The sequence below is a fragment of the Terrapene carolina genome, unplaced genomic scaffold, assembly GCF_002925995.2.
Source record: "Terrapene carolina triunguis isolate 2854851 unplaced genomic scaffold, T_m_triunguis-2.0 Scaffold194, whole genome shotgun sequence".
Lineage (NCBI taxonomy): Eukaryota > Metazoa > Chordata > Testudines > Emydidae > Terrapene > Terrapene triunguis.
Window position 1 is genome coordinate 1,667,277 of NW_020664545.1, and position 23,350 is coordinate 1,690,626.

The window sequence follows — 23,350 nt, forward strand, 5'->3', positions numbered from 1 at the left end:
CTTGGGACCGTCTCCCCCTCGGCGCTGGGGCGGTCCGGGCCACCCGCCCTGTGACACGCCCCCTCCTGGATTATTCACCAGGCGATTCGCTGAGCCCCGCCCCGCCGGCCAGCCTGTTGCTGGGCTAAGAGGGGGCGAGTGGGCGGGCAAGCGCGCTCTGATTGGCCAGGCCGGTGAAGGCTGGCTTCCGATTGGTGGAAGGAAGGGAGAGGCGGGGGGTAGTCAAATAAAGGCCGCTGTACATTGTGGGTATTGTGGTCCTGAAGCCACCCTGAGCCATAGAGCAGTGGAGGAGAGGCCCCAGGGGCACCGGGGACTGGAGCAAGGCGAGCAATAGGGGTTTTCTGGGGCAGAGTATGCGCTGTAAGGAAACCTTCTCCCTGCGCGGTGGGGCACGTTATACACTGGGGGAGTGGGGGTGCAGCCTGTGAGGGGGAGGGTGGCAGAGTTGGGGTTCAGGCTGGAGTGTGGGGTGCTGGCACCACACAAGGGGAAGGGGCTCAGGGTCCAGGTTTGACCCCAAAACCACCCACTCTGCCGTTTGTAGCCCAGGCTCTGAGCGGGGGGGGGTTGATGTTTTCCCTGGCCACAATTACAGGGTCAGCAGTGTGGTTAAAGCAATACCCATTTACACCAGAGTCACTCCAAATAAAGTCCTACATCTTAACCCAGTAAGGGAAGGGGAATTCGCTGTACCCCTGTAAGGAACTTTTAATGGCATCCGTGTGAGGGGTTGTATTGGTGAAATACTCACCCCCCCATTATTGCAGTGCTACTGGGACAAACGCTGTGTAGCCCACATTGGTTGCAGTGATTTAGCTTCTGCCTGATGCAAGTCAAGCCGATCCAAGTGCCCACATGGCAAGTTGCACAGCGGTCAGTAGCTCGCTGTCCACTCCCCCCAGGAGCTAAGCCCGCGGGCCGCTCTCGGTGCAGTAGGCCTTGTCTACACAGGGCTGGCGAACGGAAGGGCGGTTATCCTCGTTGGACAGCTGGGAAAGTGACGGCTGGTGCAGTCTCTGGCAGGGGCCCAGCCAGTGTCTTAATGCCAGCACCAGCCCATCCCTTTAGTCCAACCATCTTCTCCTCTGCCCCCAGCAGCCCATGTAGAGTCCACTACAGCACAGGCTCCAGGATAGGGTCTAGGGCTTTAGGAACAGGCTCACGCACATGCTAAATGCTCCAGCCGTACGTTTAAATGCCCAGAGGAGTAGGGCCCACCTTTGTATAGTCTACTAAACGAATGCATGGGGTTGCTGCCACCAGAGACAGGGTGGGCTGGGGTCAGCTGGGGTCAGCCTGGAAAAACCTCGTCAGACCTAGCACTGCAAAGAGGCTGCAGTGTGTGCTGAGCCCTGGCCCGGGCTTCGTTAGCGGGCTCAGCTCTGTCGTGGAGCCGGGCAGCCACCAAGCGAGTCGCTGAAGGACGTGCTGCTAGCAGCCCTCTACGTGTCAAAGTCCCAAGCACCTGTGACTAAGCGCTGGGCGTTGTGGCGAGCACAGCGTACAGTGGAACAGCTGGTACAGTACCGGTGGTGGGTCCCTCTTGCTCCTGTGTTGGCCTCGCTTCCTTCCTCTGCGTGCGGGAGGTTTGTTCCTCCTCTGCCGAGGCAGTGAAGTGAAACTGGGGGAATGTTCATAGTTTCTGGCAGCTGCAGGTCATTGCTGCACCCTACCCCGCTCAGCCTCCATTGCCAGCTAGTCTCAGGGCTACGGCAGGGAACAGCTCTAAGGCTGGGATGAGGCTGGAGGATGTTGGGGTTCCCCAGCCCCCCAAGCACTTGTCAAGAAAGCTGGTGGTGTCATCTCTGGTACTTCTGTTGTTAGAAAAGAAGTTCCTCAAAATGCAAACGGGGCAGCCAGTGAGCCAGGCTGCACCTGCTGCCCTGGAGGGAATGAGCAGCATCTGGGACGCAGCCCACTGGCTCCCCCAGCTGGGTCTGGCCTCCTGAGCTCGTGCTACGCGGCGGGGTCATGGGGCAGAAAGCAGGCGCCTCTCCCCAAAGGAAACGCTGCATGTTGGTTTAGTTTAACATCTTGCTGTTTGAAATGCAGCGAACCTGTGAAATTCAGCATGGGCACCACCGGGCAGCAACCTCAGGAACAGCCCGTCTGGCCCTGAGCAAGGGGGTTAGAATGACCTGTGCACCTTCCAGAGCTCCTGGGAGGTTACTAAACAACATCAGCAACGGCCGCCCAGCCAAGCCACGTCTGTAGGTCTGCTCGGGCTGCCACCAGCAAGACGGGGTCTGCACCTTCACTGGAAACCAGGATGGAGTTTCAGTCTCCTGAGCAACTAAAAATAGCTCCAGACCCAGGAATCGGCCACAGTACCCTGAGCAGGGCGTCATGGGGTCTGTCCACACTGCAATTAAAAACCCACAACTGGCCTGTGCCAGCTCACTGGGGCTCGGGCTAAGGGGCTGTTTAATAGCGGTGTAGACATCCGGGCTTGGTCTGGAGCTGCAAGGTGGGAGGGTCCCGGAGCTCAAAATGTCTGCACCACAATTAAACTGCCCCTTAGCCTGAACCCCGGGAGCCCAAGTCAGCCGGCACAGGCCAGTCACGGGGGTCGAATTGCAGTGTAGACAGACCTTTGGAGGGCACCAAAACCGTAATCACAGCATCTCCAAGAGCCAGCAGCCAAGCATATGGTGAGGGGTTTCTGCCCCTTTCTTCCAGCTGTTGCCACGTCTCTTGCGCAGTGTCACATTAGTGTGCAGATGCCCTAGCCACTGCCCCAGACACACGTGGGCTCAGTCTTGGAACAACTGCGGGGCAGCAGCTTAGCACAGCCAGTGCTCACCCTTCTCCTTCCCCAGGTGCGTTCATCGCCCACAGGTGGGAACCGAGCAGCCATCTCAGTTCCCAGCTAACCCGTACCGAGGATGCGAGGTGGTCCAGGCTGCTGGGCTGGTTTTTAGAACCCAGGTTCAGCCACTCACAGATGAACGTGGCTCTTTAGGAGTTGCTCCAGGGGCCGGGGGATGTGCTTCCCACCCCTGTGGCATTCTCCCACAGCCCACGGCTAGAGGGGCAGGTCACAAACCTTGGCTGAACAGGGGAGATTGAGGCTGTTTTCTTGAGAACATTCTTTTCCAGTTCCTCCCAGCTTCCCCCTGCCCAGCGCTGGCCGGGAAGGGAAAGGCTGGGCTTGTCCCCTCCGCCTGCCAGCTGGCACCTTGGCCACTGGGCGCCCGGTGCTCTCACCTATGGCAGAGCGCGCTGGCATCCGCAGTATTTCAGCCACAAGGGAGCCAGTGTTTTTCTGGACCCGTCAGCAGGTCTGGGCCCGACGTGGCGCAGAGAACGCTGTGGTTCCTGTGGCGGATGGTCTCCCATTGGCAGCGGAGAAAGGGCCAGGGTCCGACCGAGCTCCACGCTGCCAACTCCCGTGGTGTCATGGCACATCTCGTGCTAGCTCCTGGGGTCCCAGAGGAGAGTCCCAGCTGCTTTCATTAAGAACACCAAGGAAGGGGCTTGTTCCAATGGGTCCAGAGAAAAGTTTGGTCACGGGACGCAGGTAATGGCCCAGCAGCTCAGAAAGCAGCAGGCAAAGGAAGAGCCCAACACTGACTCCCCTGCCCTGTTCCCATTGCAGTGCGCTCTGCCTGCCTTGCAGCAGACACCGCAGTGGGGCTGGCCTGTGAGTGGGGCTGCCAGATGTGGAGAGGCTTTCAGGGGTGCTGGGGGTGGGGAGGACTCACTCAGCAGCTCCCTCAAAGGGCATGGCCCATGTGGCACTCTCCTGTCAGGTGGGACCAGGGGGAGGGCCCCAAGAGACGGTGCAGGGCTGCAGAGCCACCTGGCCAGACACAAAGCTCTGCTCTGCAGACTGCAGGGCACAGGTGCCCATGGGCGGACAGAGGCTGGGGTGAATCGTGGCTCCGGTGCCCGGCAACCTGGCCTGTGGGTGGACTTGGTTTCCTTGCACAGCAGCTGAGAGTCCAGGGGTGGGGGGTGGGGGAAAGGGCTAAATACAGGGGCAAATACAGGGCCAGGTGCAAGAGTGTGACAGCAAATCAGAAATCCCCATCCCTGCCCTCTGGAAGGGGTATGTCGGGGGGGGGGGGCTGGATCCACCTGCGCAGGGCCCAGGGGTGGTTGCCCCAGCTGTAGAAGGAGGCTTTTCCCACCAGGCTGTGAGGTGCTGGACACGTCCTGCTCTCAGCGGTGCATGCCCATAGCCCAGCCCACAGCCCCGCCGGTGCAACCGGCCATTCTCCCGCAGCCCTGCGGTGCTGGGACCCTGAAGGCGTCTCCTGGGGAGGGCGGCCTGGCCCTGCCGCCTGACTGAAAGAGCCTGGGTCCTGGAGAAGGTGCCAGCAAGACAGGCCTGTTCCCCCATCTGTTCCCCCCCCACCCCCACCCAGGGGCTGGTTCTCTGCCAAAGGCTTCCCCTCCCCGAGTCTGAGCAGCGCTGTCCCTGCCTGTCCCACACATTCAGCAGCAGCGAGCGTAAACACAGCTTCAGCCCCCCATTGCAACCTGAGCAACAGCACCGACCGCTCCCCTCTGCCCCCGAGGGCCAGCTCATGGGCTGGGGGTGCTCACAGTGCTGATCATCGGGGGGCTCAGCCCCCCAGCCAGCTGTCCAGGGAAGCCAGCACAACCACCCTGCCCCTTATCAGCCACTGCCCAAGCACTGCTCAGAATCCCCCTCCCACTGCCTGGACCGTCTCTCCACGCTGGCCCCAGGCAGATCTCCAGCCAGCAAAGCCCCACAGGCAGCTCCCCTTACAGAAGAGGGGCTGGGTATTTCCTGAGCCCCAATTAAAGACAAGAGTTTTCCCCTTGGAAGATGACAGGCCATGGGGGGGGGGGGAGGGCTGAGGGGCAGGGAGGATGGGCTGAGAGGCAGGCAGGGGAGACCCCCCTGAAGGCGACAGCCTGGACCACACACTGCAAGTTGGATGCTTTCACAGCAAATGTATCGAGGACCAGCTGTGGCTCCTGGCCAGGGGAGGGTCTCTCCCCACCCCCACCCCCACCCCTCCCTGCTGGGCCAACAGAGAATCCAACAGGTCCCTCCTCTGGGCGGAACCAGCCCTAGGCCTGAACCAAGGGGGGCACGGATGGGCAGGGTAAATAATCACCCCCCCCCACCAGCTTGTGGCCACAGCTGCTGCCTCTGCCCCATTCACAGCCCCTAGTGCGAGGGCCAGGCGGTCACAGCCAGGTCTTGGTCCTGCCCCAGCAGGACAAACCCAGAGCACTGCGAATGGCCCTTGGGCTGCTGCTCTTGAGACCCTGGGCCCGACGGCAGGCACCGGGCTCTGATCCCAGATGTAGACTCCACCCCAGTTAATTCAACAGCTGCAGCAAACCACTCATCCCCCTGCCCCACACCTCGTGGGACGCTCCCTGCCTGAGGTGCCAGCGCTCTGCCCGCAGACAGGCCAGGAGTGGGGGCACCGGCAAGCCCACGCTGCAGTAACCAAAGCTTCAGCAAGAAGAGGAGCCGGCCGCCGGGCAAGGGCCCTTCAGGGAAGGGCTAAGAGAAGGGCCGAGGGCCAGGCCGCTGGCAGCTCAGCTCCATGCCCTGGGGAACTGGCCCATTCCCAAGGAAGCCCCTTGGCAGTCCCAGCCAAGGCAGGATGCTGCCACCAGGGAGCAGCTAAGGGAGAGCCCTCCTGTCCCCCAACCCCCCCTTTCCTAGGGACCATCCTGCAGGGTTACCACCGCTGACAGGGGCTTCGTTAGCCTCCCCGTGCTGCAGCTGGTGCTCCAGCTGCCCCTCAGCCACAGCTGGGACAGTGGCCAATCCCAGCACGCCCCGGTCGCTCCTCCTCTCAACAAGGGAAACCCAGGCACTGCAAACTGCCGCCCCCTCTCCCCCAGTCAGTGACAGAACCCAGCTCTCAAGCGCTGCTCTTCAGGGCAAAAGGAGACGCTCCTGCACGTCCCTTGCAGCAAAGCCGCTAGGTGAGGGAACAGCCCTCGGCGGGGCGTCCTCACAGGGTGCTCTAGGCACCCAGGGCCACAGGTGTTTGGGGCAGCACCTGGGTGGGCACAGAGGTAGTGCTAGGCAGACTAGGGTGCGCTGGAGGTCGGGGAGCTGCTCCAGGGGTCTTGGTTGCCTGCCAGGGAAATTCTTTTGATGTTCTCTGCCACCCCCGCCCCCAAGGGCCGAGACAGCCAGCAGTGCACCACAGCTATAGAGATCAGCCCAAGGACCCAGCAGCTCCCCCACCTGGCCCTTGCCTGGCACGGAAGAGGCCCAGCTCTGGAGGAGACACAATTGAGACTTGTCCGTTTATTGGGGGTTTTCACAGTTGATTGTGGGGGTGGGGGAATAGTACTTTGACTCCATAGAAGTGCAGCTGGTAGGACAGTGCGGGGGGACAGCAGACAGGGGCCCTGCTGCACAGTGGGGAGGGAGGCAGAGCAGCTGGGAAATCCAGGAGCAGGGCTGGACAGCGCTACAGGCCGAGGGGAAATACCCTCCCTAGGGGACCTGCAGAGAGATCAAAGCCCTGGGTGCCAGAAGGATGAAACGGACACGCAGACATTTTGCCCCTCCACCGTTCCTGCCACATGGCGTTTTGCTTCCCGGGGACAGCTCACGCTGCTGGGACTGTTCTTGGCCATGGCACACTGGACCCCAGCCTGTAGTGAAGAGGGCAGCGGGGTGTGCGTGAAGGCTGGGGGGCAGGGCACGCTCCAAGAGAGCCCCCCCTCGTCCCTGATGTATGAGCGAGAGCTCTGCTGGAGGGGCAGTGCTCTCCCGCCTGGCCCCACTTCCCAAGGGATCCAGGGACAGGGCCAAGGTGCCACCTCCCAGCACCCCGGGGAGCCTGTCGCAGAGCATGGTGGCTGCAGGGGCACTAGAAGCCTTTACAACAGGAAAACCAGCCCTCCCTAGCTTTGCTGCGACAGGCAGTCGAGGTCGTGTTACTGTGGCAAGTTGGGTTCATTTCACAATGGAACCCACGGGCACAGCTCCCAGCACCTAGGGGGATGGGTGCTGATTGCATGCCCTTCCCCACAGCCACATGGAGAGCATCCCCCACCATGGACCCCGGCTCTGCAGAACCAGAGTCATGACCACACAAGCCCTGCCTGCTCTACCCTCCCCCAGAAACAGCTGCATCCCTTAACAGATTGATTGTTTAGGGGAGCCCCTCCTTGCCTGACCATCAGAAGGGGGCAGATGGCACCGGAAGTTATTGCTCTGCTGGCACCAGGGCGCAGGTTCTGCCGGGGTAGGACGACGACGGACCAGCGGTCAGTGTGTGGAAATGCCGGGCTCTTCGTCCCACACTCAGAGGGCTCACCCGCCCTGGGCATCTCCCCCTGGCCTGCCAACCCTCCACCCACGCCCCGTCCTGCTGCAAAGGTGCCGCCGCAACGGCCGCTTGCCAGGCCCCTCGGGCAGAGCAGGTTGATTCTGTGATTTACAATCAGTGGGTAAGGGGGAAGGGAGCGATGCACAGAACCCCGGCGCCGCTCTGAGGGGAGGAAATCAGACAGTCCTCACCGGTGCAGGTCCCGAGGTGCCGGGGCAGCTGGTGGGGCAGACTGGGGCGTGGCACAGCTTCTTGGGCCTCTCCGCAGACGACACTAGTTCCTTGCGGCTATGACAACGGACAAGGCCACGCCACCGAGCGCGACAGCTGTTGCGCCGAAGAGCCACTTCCAGGGAATAGACTGGAGGGGAAGGAAAGAGCCCACGAATGTTAGAGGAGAGCCAGCCGGGGGGGCTCGAGGGTCAGGCCGCCCTTGACAGGGAATTGGTTAGAACCCCGCTGGCTCTGGGGCCAGAAAGCAGGCTGGAAGGAGCAGGAGGGATCAGTCCTGTGCCTGTCACATGGGAGGGTCGGGAACCCCAATCCTAAGTTGGGGTGCAGGGAGGTTCCCTGCCCCAGGAGCATTTGGGCAGCCTGTGCTCAGCAGAGCAGGGGAGGGGGCTCCCTCTATCTGGCCAGGGTGGTGCCATCAGGTGGACCGATGGCGTTGCAGCTCTCTGGGCTGCCGGCTCGGGGGGCCATGCCTCAGCCCCACCTGCAGCCTGCCCCCTCACGACCAGCCACAGCAAGCAGGCACCTCTGCCCTCTCCACCACGGATCCCTCCAGGTGGCAGCTCCAGACTCAGCTCAGAGCCTGGCACACAACAGCAGTTTCCCTAGCACGTGCTGGCTCTGTGCTGACTAGGAGAGCCCCAGCAGGGCTCTCGCACTCTGCAGCCTGCTCTGCCAGCACATGGGGGCACAGGCAGTGACCCACAGCCCAGAGCTCACGCACTCTGCAGCCTGCTCTGCCAGCACGTGGGGGCACAGGCAGCGGCAGCCAGAACACAGCGAGTGTGGAACCACTCTGGGAGCCGGGAAAGATCTCAGAGGCCCCAGAACGTTGTCGCTGCTTTCCCGGGCTCCTTCCCACCCCCGCATCCTCCACCACTCACCCGGGGCGACTTGTCTTTGCACGGTGCAGGGGTGCTGCTGGTGCTGGCGTTCCCCAGCATCTTCCTGTACATCGCGGTCTCTACGTTCTTCTGCTCCGCGTGTTTCTTCACCAACTTGGAGAGCTCTGCATGGATAGTCTGGGAGCAAGACAGCCAGGCATACATGAGATGCCAGCCCCACTTCCCCTCTCCAGCCAGCTCCCAGCGCGCTCCGCAGACGGGGGCAGAGAGGAAAGAGCAACACGACAGCCCTGCGAGGACACAGAGCCAGCAGCCCCTCGGAGCCGGGCTCCGCCGAACTGGGCGTCCGAGGCTGCACAAAGGAGCTCAGACACCAAGGCTGCTCCACCCCACTGGGCAGCAGAAGCCATGTGTGCCCAGGCCGCCTCTCCCCACTACCACCTAGCCCCCACTTGGAGCCAGGGCAGCACACCCGGGCAGGCCAAGCCTCTGCCCGGGAGAGCAGGCAGACGTGCCAAGCAAGCAGCTCAGAACAAGGACTCCTGAGTACGGGTCCTCGCTGTACAGCCAGACACTTCACTTCTGTGCCTCAGTTTCCCACCTTTGAGAGCCGCACGAGTGGGCAACAGGGCCTTGTATTTGCTCCAGCCCTCTAGAGCAGGGGTTCTCAAACTGGGGGGTCGGGACCCCCCAGGGGGTCACAAGATCATTAGAGGGGGGTCGTGAGCTGTGAACCTCCACCCCAAACCCCGTTTGCCTCCAACATTTATAATGGTGTTAAATATATTAAACAGTGTGTTTAACTTATTGGGGGGGGAGGGTCACACTCAGAGGCTTGCGATGTGAAAAGGGTCGCCAATAAGAAAGTTTGAGACCCGCTGCTCTAGAGGGCGAGATGCACCCTAGTGGTGGGTAACGAAGCCACACCTCTGCAGCTGGTCTGCCGGAGCCCCACCCTGGGGCAAAATCCTGTTACAATTCCCCACCACCACCAAATCAGATCCTGCCCCGAGCACATGGCTCAGCCTGGCTCCATCAGCCGCAGCAGGCCCATCACAACCACTGGGGCCGGTTCCTCAGCGTGCCAGGAAAGGGCTGCTTGCCCTGCCTGGCTGGGGCTGCTGGTCATCCCCAGCAGAGGGGGGAACTCCAGCAAGGGCAGGACAACAGGAGGCCCCAGGCAAAGCAGGTCCATGGCTTCCAGCCTCTTCCAGGGTGGAGCTGCAGCCAGTGCCACAGCTGTTATGCTAGGAGACTGCCGTCAGGCTCAGGCCTGGGCTCCTGGCAGGTGCTGGGCATGGCGGCCTAGCCAGGCTGCTCCCAGGTCCCACTATTTTCTGTGCCCCCAGCCCCGAGAGTCACAGACACCCGGCTCAGGAGGAGGGGAAAACAGCCCAGGCTTGGAGTAAACACATCTAGGAGACACGTGAATCAGCATCAAGCGGGAGCGGAGCAGAGGCCAGCCCACCTCAGCCACAGAAGGTGCACTGCAGCATGGGGCTTTACGGGGAAGCGGGAGTGAAGGGAAGAGCGAGATAGACGGACGGACACACCACAACCCCGTCCCCCAACAGCTCTGAAGAGATGTAACGGACTTCAGATTCCATCTTTCCTGGAAGCTGAACCTGCCTCTGCTCACCGGGTAACAGGGCCCGTCGGAAGGGGACTTTAGCTGGGTGAGGGGCCAAAGGCCACTTCACAGGAAGCGGTGCCGTGTGCTGATTGGGAAAGGACTTTTTTTGGTTGTAAAGGAGACTAAAACTCTGCCCAGGAAACCAACAAGGGCAGAGATGCAGCAGTGTTTGTTCGGATTCCCACCGGAGAGAGGGGACAGGGAGGCGAGGGTCAGTAAAGATCAGCCGGAAGTTGGACTCTAGCAGGATCTGTCAAGCCCCTGCCAGTCTCTTTAGCATAGTCACCCAGCTGCTCTAAGAAGCAGTGACAAAATGTAGTGGGATTCTGCGACTGAAATCCGCTCCCTCCTGACCTGCGTCCCTGTGAGCACCAGGAAGTTCAGCTGGAAAGCCCCGAGGTTTCACAAGAGGCGCGGGCTAGTCCCTGCGCCGCCTGGAACCGAGCTCACTGCCAATGCTGCCCTGCAGTCCTACCCTCTTAGAATTGAACTAGGTTCATACAAGACAGGTTCGAGATCCATTTAGGGGCATTTTCCCAGCACCCTGGGCGGTGAGAGGTCACTGTCTTAGCCCCACTCTCTGGGATACAGCAGTAATAGCCCCTGCCCCACGGGCCGAAGATTCCTAGTAGCCACTAGCCAGCTCCCAAAGCCCACATCAGAAGAACCAGAACAGAGCCGAGTGCGGACAGACACGAACCCAGGGCCTGGAGAGAGTCAGCTATTCGGCTTCTGGCCTTTGCCACTTGTGTAGTGGGACTGCGCCCTCTGCTGTGGGAAGCTGGATACTTGTCTCTTCACAGCGGGCAATCCCACGAAGTGGCTTTGTAAAGGCACACAGGCATGGTGAAGAGTTACCTAAAGGAGCCAAGTACCTGGACGTCTGTTATTTATCCTGGGTGTTTCTAAGACTCAGCTAATTTAAAGGATCCAAGTTTGCTGGTTCCCCACTGATGGGCTCTCCCCACGACTTCTCTCCTTTGGAGCAATGAGAAGTCAGGGCCGTCGCGCTCTGGTTCCTGTACGCTAGCCGAGCACTGCAGGGGAAGGGCTCTTCCTTTACAAGCTATGCAGCATTTCCAGTTTGTGCCTTTCATGAAGAGAGCTTTAGGCTCTGGAAAGAGGAGCCTTTCCAAAACCAGCCTTTCGGGCCAAATTTAATCCGACCGTTTCCAAAGTAATAAAAGCCAGTGGCGCCCGAGAGAAGACTGGATTCCGGACGGTGTATTTTTAAGATGCTTTTGAGAGTGAAATGCAACAAGTTAGTCCAGTGATTGCTTCTTGTCTGCCAGGTTGGTCCTGTTGGGAGGGGGTCACGTCCAATGGCTTTCATGAGAGTTGCGAGCCCATGAGGAATTCTTGGGTGCAGCAAGACCTCTCCAGAGCAGAACCTGCCCCCGTGGGGGAAGGAATTAGCCAGCGCCCCCTTTTCCCCTACTCGATTTGAAGAGTTAGAATCTGGCACCTCCACATAGAGGGTGGGAAGAGAAATGCTCAATATTGTGGTGTGCTTGGCTTGCACCCGGTGAAAGGCGCTTGACCGACAGCTGGGGGAACGGAATGATCAGACCCAGATGAACATGATTTGTTGGGGGGAGAGTCAACATGGCTTTTGTAAAGGGAAATCCTACCTCACCAATCCATTAGAATTCTTTAACGGGGTCACCATAAGCATGTGGACAAGGGTGATCCAGTGGCGACAGACTATTTGGACTTTCCAAAAGCTTTTGACAAGGTCCCTCACTAAAGGCTCTTAAGCAAAGTAAGCTGTCCTGGGGTAAGAGGGAAGGTCCTCTCATGAATTGGTAACTGGTTAAAAGTCAGGAAACACAGGGTAGGAATAAATGATCAGAGTTTTCAGAATGGAGAGAGGTAAATAGAGTCCCCCCAGGGTCTGTACTGGGCCCAGTCCTGGTCAACATATTCATAAATGATCTGGGAAAAGAGGTCTGGCAAAGTCTGCAGATGATACAAAATTACTCAAGACAGTTAAGTTCAAAGCTGACTGTGAAGAGCTACAAAGGGATCTCACAAAACTGGGTGACTGGGCAACAAGATGGCAGGTGAAATTCAATGTTGATAAACGCAAAGTAATGCACATTGGAAAACATAACCCCAACTATACACACAGAATGATGGGATCTAAATTAGCTGTTACCACACTAGAAAGATCTTGGGAGTCATTGTGGATAGTTCTCTAAAAATACCCGCTCAATGTGCAGCAGCAGTCAAAAAAGCAAACAGTGTTATGAACCGTTAGGAAAGGGATAGATAAGGCAAAAGAAAATATAACAGCACTGTACAGATACATTGTATGTCCACAACTTGAGTACAGTTGAATGCAGTTCTGGTCACACCATCTCAAAAAAGATGCATTAGAACTGGAAAAAGTGCAGAGAAGGGCAAGAAAAATGATTGGGGGATAGAACGGCTTCCGTGTGAGGAGAGAGTAAAAAGGCTAGGTCTGTTCAGTGAGAAAAGAGACAACCGGGGGGGCGGGGGGGGAGATGATAAATGGTTATAAAATCATGACTTGGTGTGGAGCAAGTGACTAGGGAAGTGTTTTTTACCCTTCCCATAACACAAGAACCAGGGGTCACCCAATGAAATGAATAGGCAGCAGATTTAAAACAAACACAACACACCACACAGTCACCCTGGGGAACTCATTGCCAGGGGATGTTGTGAAGGGCAAAAGTATAACCGGGTTCAAAAAAGAATGAGCGGAGTTGCTGGAGGACAGGTACCTCACTGGCTAGGCAACCCCATGCTCTGGGGGTCCCCGAACCTCTGACTGCCGGAGGCTGGGACTGGACGAGGGGGTGGGTCACTCGATAATCCCCCTGTTCTGTTCATTCCCTCTGGGGCACCTGGCATTGGCCACTGTGGGAAGACAGGACACTGGGCTAGACGGACCATGGGTCTGACCCAGTGTGGGTCACGTTCAGACTGCTATAAGCCACAGAGCAGGCAAAGCTACATTCTGCAGCTCATGAAAAACAAGTCCTAGGCAGCACACTGTGAGCTAGCGAACATCGCTGCCCTCCAGACCCCTGCAGCCTTCGCTTCTGGGAAATCCGACAGCCCAAAGGACTGGCCAGGTCTCTGCTGGACAAGCAGCCCCTGCTGACATTCCTGATGTGCAGGAGATGCCTCGGGGAGAGCTGGGATCGCGGCTGACAGCATCGCTTGCGTGCCATCACACTGGCTATCCCAGCCCCCAACTGGGCCAGCTGGTCTTTGGCCTCGTCCCGATGAGGAAAAGGCGCGTTCTCCCCTCAAGCTACTGCAAACCCAGTAACACCCGACGGAGACAAGGCAGTTTGCTGCTTTCGCACAAGTGAAACACTAGGCTCGGCTGTCCGTCTCCATTGGCCCCGGCTTGGCTTTGACGCCATTCGTGGTATGGACAGATTAGGGCAGAAGGAGGAATTCAGCGACATGGCCGGCACATCACAGGGTGCGGTAAGGTCACAGTGAGACAGGCTGAGCAGCCAGCCCGCCCATCTGAAGGGCCTAGCTAGAAATCAAACCGGGTGGTGCCTGACCTGCAAGGAGGCCAAATCCTTTTGGGACTTGCCTGGATGAAGAGGAGGAGTTAACACCACCTCTCTTCCTAGCAGAGATGCCCCCTTTTACACTGTAGGCTCTTTGGGGCAGGGACTGTCATTCACTAAGTTTGTACAGCCCCTAGCACAATGGGCCCATCTTATCTGTGGCCTTTAGGTGCCACAGGGATATAAAGTCTAACACCTCTGCAGTGAAATGCCCACTGAGATGCTTTTTCATAGTCAGGGGCACTCACTGACCGACAGGGAGAGCTCATCCCCAGAGCAAAGCCCTGCTCCGCTCTCTGCCCGGACACATGGAGTGTGTGTGTATTCTGCCCTGGTCCACAATCCTCACTGTCATCCTGGGTATTTCCAGGGTGCCTCAGGGCTTCCACTCCTGCAGCAGGAAATTCCCCACCCAGAGCTCATCCCGGCCCACGTGCTGAACTGGAGTCTAGCTCTTTGGGGCTGCTCCCAGGGCAGCGTCAGTCATGCCCTGCAGTGCCAAGCAAGGAGCCAGGGCTTGGTTCCCGCCCCACCTCCTGCAATGATGGCCCAAGACGCTGGAAGTTGCTGGGCTGGGACCCATTTTTAACAAAGGACGGGCTGGAGGGCGCCCTGCCTCCATGGGGCTCGATTCTGGGGGCAAAGGAGGAAGGGGAAAAAGCAGAGACCCAGTAGATCCGTTTTCCCATCCGTAGCCAGAGCAGGTTCAGTCCCTACACTAGGCAGTGTGAACACATGCCACCTGGTGCCATTGCAATCTGAGCCCCCAGGAGACACTGCCTGCCTCGCACGGGCCAGCAGCGCAGCGTTGACCTGCTCCCGAGGGTGCCCGCCAGTCGGCCTCCCCACGCCGGGATGGCTGGCAACAAGAACCCAGCGTCTCCACGAAGCAATGCCACACAACCAGGAGCCTGGCGGCTCCAGCGGGGTAAAGCCTCAGCTGGTCGCTCGCTTCCATCCCAGCAGGAAGAGGAACCCGCTAGCCAAGCCCAATGCGGCAGCAGCCCAGCCGGCAGCGGACACAGCAGCTTACCTTGTTCGATGGCTCCAGCTTCAAAGCTGCTTTGAGGAGGGGTATGGCCTCGCTGTACTCGCCCTGCTGTGCCAGCACCTGGAAGACAAGCCACAAAGCTGAGCAAAGAGGCCCTGGCCAGCCCCCAGTGGACAGGCTCCCACCCAGGCCGCAAGAGGCCAGGGTCTCCATCCGACGCTCCCACTGCCAAAGGGAGGGGGCCCCGCGCAGCACAGAGCCCCACCCTTACCTTCCCCTTGCGGAAGAGGGCCTTGATGTTCTCCGGCTGGTGCTCCAGGACTTGGGTGCAGGATCTCAGGGCAGCCTCATAATGGTCCAGCTTGAGCTGAGAGGCTGCCAGGTTGTTGAGACATTTCACCTTCACCTCCAGCAGCTCGGCCTCCTCCTCCGGGCTGAAGTCGACTGCGGAGATCCCAGAGCTGAGTTACACCTGCAGCACGGCTGCTTTCCAACCCTGGTCGAGCTCCCTTCGTTCTGCATTGCAGGGAACCCGCCTCCCTATCCCGCAAGCCATGGAGGTGTCTAGATCTCACCTGGGCCACCCACAGCCCGGGAGGGTTATCCCTGTGGGCTGCTGCTGGGCTCTGGGCAGGGCAGAAAGGAGCCAGCGTCTGCCCCAAGGGGCTCACAGCCACGGACAGACCAACAGAGGGTGCCCGTGGAGACCCGGCTCTCAGAACCGTGTTGCTATGGCTGCCCGCGGGGGACGCTGGGTGAGGAGCAGGTGTGTGCAATGGAGGAAGTAGGCTGTAAAGCCACCAAACGCTGCTTTCCAAAACATCTCCCCCTGGCACTGCAGAAGGGCCCCAGGCAAGGAGGCATCTTAGAGGGCAACAGCTCCCGAGAGACACAGGCTGCCAGGAGACCCAGCTCCCGGGCGGGGGACTCCCCAGCTCAGGCGAGGAGATGCTGTTCGACGAGCAGCGTGTCCCAGAGGGGCCAGCGTCACACACGAGGATGAGGAGGGCTGAGCCCGAGGGTCGGGTGGCGGAGACGCCTCAGACTGCAGTAACTCCACTTCCCAGAGCCCCGCTGCGCGGGCAGGACTGGCTGACCCCAGGGCAGGGCAGGTACCTTTGGAGCTGGAGTCGATGGTCTTCAGGGCGATGTCGTAGGAGTTGATGGCCAGCACGTAGTCTGCCTGCTGGTAGTAGAAGTTCCCGCGCTCCCGCTTGCGATTGGCCAGCTGGATTTTCTCTCTCCCACGGAGGAGCTCCAGGTCAGGAGCGTCCTGCACGGCCAGCAGCTGCACTTCCAGGGTGAGGGCTGCGTGGGGCGGGATGTCGGGGCTCCTGCTCACATGATGGAGGAGACGCGATGGCACCTCTCGCAGGAGGAGGAACGGGCCCAGCCCAGGCTGCGGTGGCTCTGGGGCAAGCAACACTATCGCTCTGCATCAGAGCTGCCCCCCGAACACCCACGGGCTGCCGAGGAGCCATGCCGATTCAGTGCTGGGGAAAGGGGCAGCCCGAAGACGGACACGCGTGGAGGCAGCCAGACCAGGGAGGGCAGCAGAACAGACCCTGTTGCCAGCTATGGCTCATTCCTGCCCTGGAGAAATCCCACCCCTCCCCGATGGGCAATGGGGCCCACTGACGCCTGGACTTATCTACTGGGACTGTGGCTGGGGGGTGAACTGCGCTGGGGACACGTCGATGAGGAACCGTAATGAGACCAACACCTCCTCTCACTCTCCCCACGGCAGAGACTCCAGCCTTTGGCCTCGCTGCTGCAGGCCAGGCCTCCTCTCCAAGGATCTCCCCCCCACCCCCACTCTCTTTGGTCCTGCTGTGGTTACCCTCCCGGCCCGGTCCCAGGACCCCACTCACCTGCCCTGCGGGCCGTAGCAGTACTTGGCATCCGACATGATCGAGGCAGTTTCTCCCATTTCCATCAGCTGCACACACAGGTCTAGGGCCTGCAGGGACCCAGAGTTCAGAGGGAGGTCAGCAGAGGGCCCTCTCTGCTCGGGAGCGCGTGGTCATGGATTCAAATCCCACAGCCAGACTTGGGCTTCTCCCCAGCGGGCAAAGGGGCTGTACTGCTGGACAGGCCATTAAACCAGCACAGGAGCAGCTCAGCATGCCGGCCGGCTGCCAGGCAAACCAGAGTGAGCACGGCACAATCCAGGGACAGAGCGGGGCAGGGCAAGAGGGCATCAGCCTGTAGGTCCCAGAATTGGGTCTCTGCGCAGAGCACCGGGTGAATCAGCCAACGCGACCAGGTGCCTTCGAGCAAGGCAGGGAGCCCCGCTGCCCAGCCGGGCGAAGGAAGCACTCACATGGCTCCCGTGGGTCGCCAGGGGGACACGCTCCCTCCCTCATCTCCTCTCTCGCCCCAAGTTCTTAGAGAATAAAGCCAGCTGCCAAATCCACAGAGATACACGGCAGCTGGGCGTAAGATAGACAGCCTCTGCTTCAGGGCATAGATATCCCCTTTGGGGATAAAGAAGAAATTGCCTGGGCCCCTCCTCCCCTACATTGCCCCATATACAGCATTCCTCAGTTAGCCAGGTGCATTACAAAGGAAGGAGAGCTCTCCCTGGAGCACCAGGTGTCTGCAGTCACTCGGGGCAGGCAGGATAACGGGACCAGAGGAAGCAGCAGTCTGACCCACACCGGGCCCTCCCACCTGAACATTCCCAGGTCAACGAACCAGGCTTTGCACGCAGGCTGGGCTCCACCAGGCAGGTCAGTGCTGTGCAGACTCTTCTCCGCCCCAAACACCTCCAGCTCCGGAGCACACAGGCCTCAGCCACTGCGCACCTACCTGCATGACGTCGCAGTCTCCCAGGGTGAAGGAGAGGCTGGGACTGTCCTCCACGACGCTGCCATCCTCCAGCATCGCCTTGAGTCGGACGGTGACATCCTGGCCTTTGCGCGGCCGGCTCGCCACGCCTTGACCTGGCACCAGGGTCGTCTTCTTGAGTAAGCCACTCCCTGGGCAGACAGATGGGAGCCAGAAGCACGTCACAACCAGCGGGAGAGAGAAAGGCGGTCTTGGCTCATGCCGCCCATGTCCACTTGGGTTTAAAGTAGGAAGGGAGGCAGCCAAGTTGGCACATCCCCACTAGGGGGCTGATGCCGGGCTCAGAGCTGGCCACGCAGCCACTGCTCCCGTGGCTCATGTTGACAAGAACATGGTGGCCCTGAAGAGCCACTGGATTCACAGCCTTGGGGAACGAAGGCTCCTGGATACAGACACCAAGGAGGGAGAGCAGGACAAAGCAAACTCACCCCCAGCAACTACCACCAACCTGTTGCTATCCTGCCAGGGAGGGATGGGGCTAGAGACAAGAGTGAGGGTTCATGCTCCATGGCCTCTCTGCTGAGACATTAGCCGGGGGATCCCCTGAGGAGCTGCCACTTACCTCTCGGGGGCGGGGGCTGCGTCTCGCTCAGCATTTTGTAGGTTCCAAGGCCGGAAAGGACCGTTGTGACCAGCTAGTCTGAACTCCCAGAGACCTGCCCCCTGTTCATTCTAGAGCAGCTCTTTGTATTTAACCATCGGGACGATTTACCAAGGGTCACGGGGGAGTCTCCATCACTGGCCGTTTTTAAATCAAGACTGGATGTTTCTCTAACCAATCTGCCCTAGGGATTATTGTGGGCAGGTCTCTGGCCTGCGCTCTGCAGGGGGTCAGACCAGATGATCACAATGGTCCCTTCTGGCTTTAGGATCTATGAATCTTTGGGAAAATCATCCAAGCTTGATTTTAAAATCACCAGCGATCGAGAACCCACCTCGCCCTTTGGTAAATGAGTTAACGACTCTCACTGTTGAAAATATACAGCTTATTTCCAGTCTGAATTGGTCTGGCTTCAACTTCCAGCCCTTCGGTTGCGTTACATCGTCCCCTGGTCTGCTACGCCGAAGAGCCCATCATCAGATCTCTGTTTCCCAGGTAGGGACTTACAGACAGACCAAGTCTTTCCTTAACCTCTTTGTCACACCAAACAGACCGAACTCCCAAGTCCCTCCCGGAGGGGCACGTCATCAAATCCTTTCATCAGCCTCGTGGCTTTTCTCTCAAAGCCCGCCAGTGTATGAACATCCTTCTTGAACTGTGGGCACCACCGCTGGACACAGGATTCCAGCCGTGGTCGCACCAGTGCCATAACACCTCTGTGCCCACTCGCCATCCCCCTGTTTGTGCTTCCCAGAATGGCATTAGCCCTTTTGGCCACAGCATCTCAGTGGGTGCTCTCGTTCAGTGGATTAGCCACCACAGTCCCCAGATCTTCTTGGGAAGCACGAGCACGCTCTGAATGCTGCAGTGATCCAAGCCAACAACCTACATGCTGCTGGGGGCTGGGCCGAGACCTCTCCTGAATGAACGCACACCTGATTCACAGGAGGCTGTGACTGCCGACACCTGACCTGGGTACAGACAGGTGGCCCAGAGGCCACAGGCTCCATAGCGAGGCATCTGCCACACCTTCGGGCCCCCTTTCCCACACCACTACAGCATCTCCTGAGCTGCTGCCGGGGGCACATGGGAGCCCTGACTTCAGCCTGCTTGCCCTCACTGGGAGGCAGGGAGAAGGGGAAGGGCTTACGACAACAGGAAACAGCAAGGCATCATCCTACACAGGATCTTACCCAAGACATCAAGCCACTCCTCAGCTGCCTGGGGCATGTTGGAGGCCTCCTCTGGGGCTTGCTCTGACCCGGGCGCCTGGGTGTCATCTCTGGCTGGTGGGGTCCTTCCCGTCCCTATGTCCTCCAAAGGGGGGAGTTCACTCAAGTCGTCGTCGTCGTCCTCATCGAGGACTTCGAAGTCCTCCCCACTGTCCAGCATGGAGGTGCTGGCCTTGGCGAGGCCTGGCGAGCTGAGATCGATGCTGGTGTCAGCCCAGTCAGGGGAGCCATCAGCCGGACCCTCCCCTCCAGAAGCCATGGCAGAGAGGTGAGGCAAGGATCAAACTAACTAGGAAGTAAAGACAGAAGAGGATGTTTTGTTTGGGGGTTTTTCCCCGGGGGGAGATTAAGAGGAGCTGTAGTTTGAGATTCAAGAGCTACCTTGAAATGGGGCCTTAGAACCCAGCTCCCGCCTCCCCACAGCCCAGCAGCCCCCGGGGAAGTCGGCACTCACACGCTGATAAGCAGCGATCATCACTCAGCCACAGCCAGGGTCCGGGACCCTGAGCTACCACCACAGGGTTTGCAAATCGGACAGAACCAAAGCACCTGAAATTGCTACTCCCTCACTGCAGCCCCGTGGGCACGTCTGCCCGTTGCTCCCCAGCCCCCATCCAGGCTGGTGCCTGAACTCTGGGTGCACACTGACCCGCTATGTTGTAGTTTGCAGCTGCCTCTGGTCTTTGCCATGAGCTTTGCAGGGCTTCTCCCCTGGCTCTCAAAGCCAGAAGCCCGGCATGACAGAGTTAATCTGAAGCCGATCCCCGGATCGCTGCCACCACACGTTTCCCTAACTTGTTTCCATTTATAGCAAGACCTAGGACCTGGGCTCCGCTGGGAGACGGAGCCGAACGTGGCGCAGCATGGGAAGCCATCAAGCTCACAGGCAGCAAAGAGCCTAACTGGCAGAGGGAAATATTTCCCAGCTCCAGATCCCACAGCAGGGCGGGTGGCAGGCGAGCCTCTCACCAGGGTCTTAGAAAGGCCTGGCTGCCAAACACCCGGCAGCGGAGATTACCCTGGTGCTGGAGGAACAGGGGCGGCTGGTACCTCCGGGCTGGGCTGCACACTCAGGCAGGCTCTTGGTCTTCAGTCAAGGAGACAGTTCCAGAAGGCCAGCCATTCGGAGAGAGGCTTCATTGCTCTTTTCCAAGGGTATCTTAAAATAAAATCAATCAATCCAATCAATCAATCAAGCTTGAGGAGTCTCTTGCAGAGTCTGAAATCCCCATCCAGCCCCTGTTTGGGGACAGCTGGACCCAATACCACAGCCACCCATACACTGGGCTGCTTTAGAGCCAAGTATTACAAAAAAATCCCTGGGAAGAGGCGAGCGAATGATGCCACCAGGAGTCCAAGGGCAGACAGATTATGTCAACCCAGCTTCCCAGCCTGGCTTCACACTCAGAGGGTGGAGGACAAGCCAAGGCCTCAAAGAGAAACAACAGGAACCTTGTCGCCACCGCAGAGCCCACTGCTGCTCTGGGTACGGCAGAGAGCACTCCCAGCACCAAGGGAAGCTTGTTCACAGCAAGAGCTCGGTCTGCAGGCAAACGCCATTCACTGGGAGCTGTTTATTACAAGCAAAGCGCCACAAGCAGCACGCTGAGGAAAAGGCACCTGCCGCTAACAGATCAGCTCCCAGCCAGGGCAGGAGAAGGGCCAGGCACCCCCCTGCGCTGGGGCAGGCAGCTCGCAGACGGAACAGGAACGCCCTGGCTGGCGTCAGACACCATGCGAACCCAGCTCCACAGAGGCTAGATGAGAGCAGAGTGCCCATCAACCTGGGCGGAGCAGGAGATGAACATGTAAGAGAACAGGTTTGGGATGGACAGGAAGAGACTGGTCTGGTGACAGCTGATGAAGATCAGGTGCCTTGGCATTCTCCTCTGGAGTAGGTGTCAGCCTTGCTGACAGCTAATTACAGAAGCGAAACCAATGCTGGTCTTGGACACCAGCCCAAGACAACAAAAGATGACCCATGACCTACGCTCGGAACTGGAGACATGGAGGCAAACAACTGTGGGGGCCACATTCAGCCGCCATAGAGGGATTGCGAGCATAGTCTGCAGCTCAATCACCCAGACAAAAACTACAGTACCGTGCCTAGCACCTTGGGATCCCAGCCACGAACTGAACTCCGAGGCCCTAACGCAATCCACATGATAAAGGATACAGCTCAGAACCGTCCGCCCACCAGCTCGGAGCTCTAGGCTTGCCGGAGAGCATCCTTCTCCCCGTCTGGGCCCTTCCAGCCTCCTGGCTAAAGCACCATCATGCACCAAACAGCAATGCCTGGCTCTAGCCATTTGTATCCACTACGGCAGGGGTTCTCGAACCGGGGGTGTGACCCCTCAGGGGGTCCCAAGGTAATTACATGGGGGTCACAAGCTATCCGTTCTATGGGGGTCACAGCCCTGAGCCCCCTTTACATTAAATTCCCCCACCCCTGTTTTTAACTTATAAGAGGGGTAATATTCAGAGGTTTGCTGTGTGAAAGGGGTCACCAATACAAGTCGTTTGAAAACCACCGCTCTACAGCAAAGGCTGGAAAAGAGCCATGTTTTAGGAAGTTACTCCTCAGTGTCACGCCCACCCCTTCCAGTTATCGAAAGGCAAAGACTGGGGAGTTTTTAATAAAAGTTCTCTCTTCACCACTGCCACGGTTCGTTTCCCTTTCCCTCACTTTGGGACCGGGAAAGATGCTCAGATCCATAGCGATGAGGACCAGGTGAGTAGAGGGGAATCATAATCCTGACCGTCTCCCATCCTTAGTCCCTGGCCTGAAGGGTTGAACAGTGTAAATCAAAGGCCCGTCTCACACTGCAAGTCAGCGCAGCACTCAGCACCAAGGGGCCTCTGGGAGCTACCTCAGTAGAATAATGAAGATCAGGCCCATAAAAAACAAATAAATCCCGCCCGGTCAGCATCCCCTCCTGGTTCTCAGGCCCTTGCTAATGGCCAGGCTCCTTGCGATCCCAATGCAACATGGAGGTAAAGTTACACTCCCTCGAAATGTAACAGCGACATTCCTGTTCACACTTGTCACTCCGAGGAGTGTGCTCCCAGAACCCTGGGCCCTGAAAGGACAGGCACGGCTGAGCCAAGCCCAGGAACTTCCCTTAACCAGTCACTGGCCGGAGAGACTCAGGGGTCCGACAGGGCTGCGTATGGCCTGAATGAATTCATCCTTGCCTTAGCCACTGTCCCCACAGCCCATTGCTTGCTGGGCTTTGCCTCTCTCACTGCCAGCCCCTCCAGCCCAGGCTGTAGTCACCATGCCACGGTACAAGTGCTTGAACAGACAGGACCCTAGCTACCCGGTCTCGCTTTCCTGGGCTCCTGCCCACACCACCCTGCCCCAAGTCACTCGCCAAGGGGGAAATTCAGAGTAAAGCCCCCAGCCAAGAGCACAGCATAGATTGGCACCCCCCAGAGACAGCCCATCCAAAGATTCATGCCGTACCAGTCTACAAAAAAGCACCAGAAGGCAGCTTAATTCTGTGAGCCCCACAATGCTCAGAGAACTGCCTCGATGTATGTGACAGTGTTTCCCATCGCCCCTTCAGTGCTCCCCCATCCCCGCAGCGTGGGGCAGGAGGAGGAAATCACATTTCCCCGAGTAGGCATTTCAATTAGAGAGCGACAAGGCCTCTGTGCCGGGCCCAGCCCAAAAGGGCAACGCCCGTAGGAGCCTTGGCCCAGCTAACAAGCCCAGGCAGACGTGCAGGTATCGTCCCCTCCAGCAGTTGCCCTTTTCAGGCCTCGCTTCCCAGCGGGAGCCACCTGCAGACAGAGAGGTCAGGACACAAGCACCAACCTTACCAGGAGCTCGCCACTAAGAAGGTGAGGGCGATATGGGAAGGGGACCCTTCCGCCGCCCCCAAACCCCAGGGAGCAGGAACTGATGCCCCCCCCTTCTCTGCCGAGCCACTGGGGGTCACCAGGCGTCATGGGGGAACTGCCCCTTTGGAACTATCCCCCTCCACACAGTCCTTCTGAGCACCCCACTGCTCCTGAGTGGGGCCCCCCTCCCAGCTCACCCCACCGCTCCGGGGTGGGCCCCCCCAGGCTCCCCCCCCCCAGGCTCCCCCACCCCACAGCTCCTGGGTGGGCCCCCA

The 23,350-nt window shown here is 59.0% G+C and overlaps 1 protein-coding gene across 2 annotated transcripts; it reads right to left on the minus strand.

Annotated features, from left to right (window-relative positions):
• Window positions 1-6,236: 6,236 nt before the first annotated feature.
• FKBP8 (FKBP prolyl isomerase 8) lies at window positions 6,237-20,511 on the minus strand. Of its 2 annotated transcripts, none has more exons than XM_026654937.2 (9): window positions 20,280-20,511; window positions 19,191-19,518; window positions 17,358-17,527; window positions 16,418-16,506; window positions 15,663-15,880; window positions 14,818-14,990; window positions 14,589-14,666; window positions 8,405-8,542; window positions 6,237-7,650 (listed from the first exon to the last, which is right to left on the minus strand). In XM_026654937.2, exons 2-9 carry the CDS (start codon window positions 19,486-19,488, stop codon window positions 7,564-7,566), a joined length of 1,251 nt encoding a protein of 416 aa, XP_026510722.1. In that variant the 5' UTR covers window positions 19,489-19,518; window positions 20,280-20,511; the 3' UTR covers window positions 6,237-7,563. The 2 variants fall into 2 exon arrangements, with proteins under 2 accessions (XP_026510722.1, XP_026510723.1); XM_026654938.2 differs by having other exon boundaries at window positions 20,248-20,511.
• Window positions 20,512-23,350: the final 2,839 nt, after the last annotated feature.

Bases quoted from the DNA above. Each gene is read 5' to 3' on its own strand.
- FKBP8 (XM_026654937.2), bottom strand. From the start codon at position 19,488: ATGGCTTCTGGAGGGGAGGGTCCGGCTGATGGCTCCCCTGACTGGGCT. The intron at 15,881-16,417 runs GTGAGTGGGGTC...TCATGTGAGCAG, and splicing joins TGCTACGGCCCGCAGGGCAG to GAGCCCCGACATCCCGCCCC. The intron at 14,667-14,817 runs GTAAGGGTGGGG...CTTGTCTTCCAG, and splicing joins CCCTCTTCCGCAAGGGGAAG to GTGCTGGCACAGCAGGGCGA.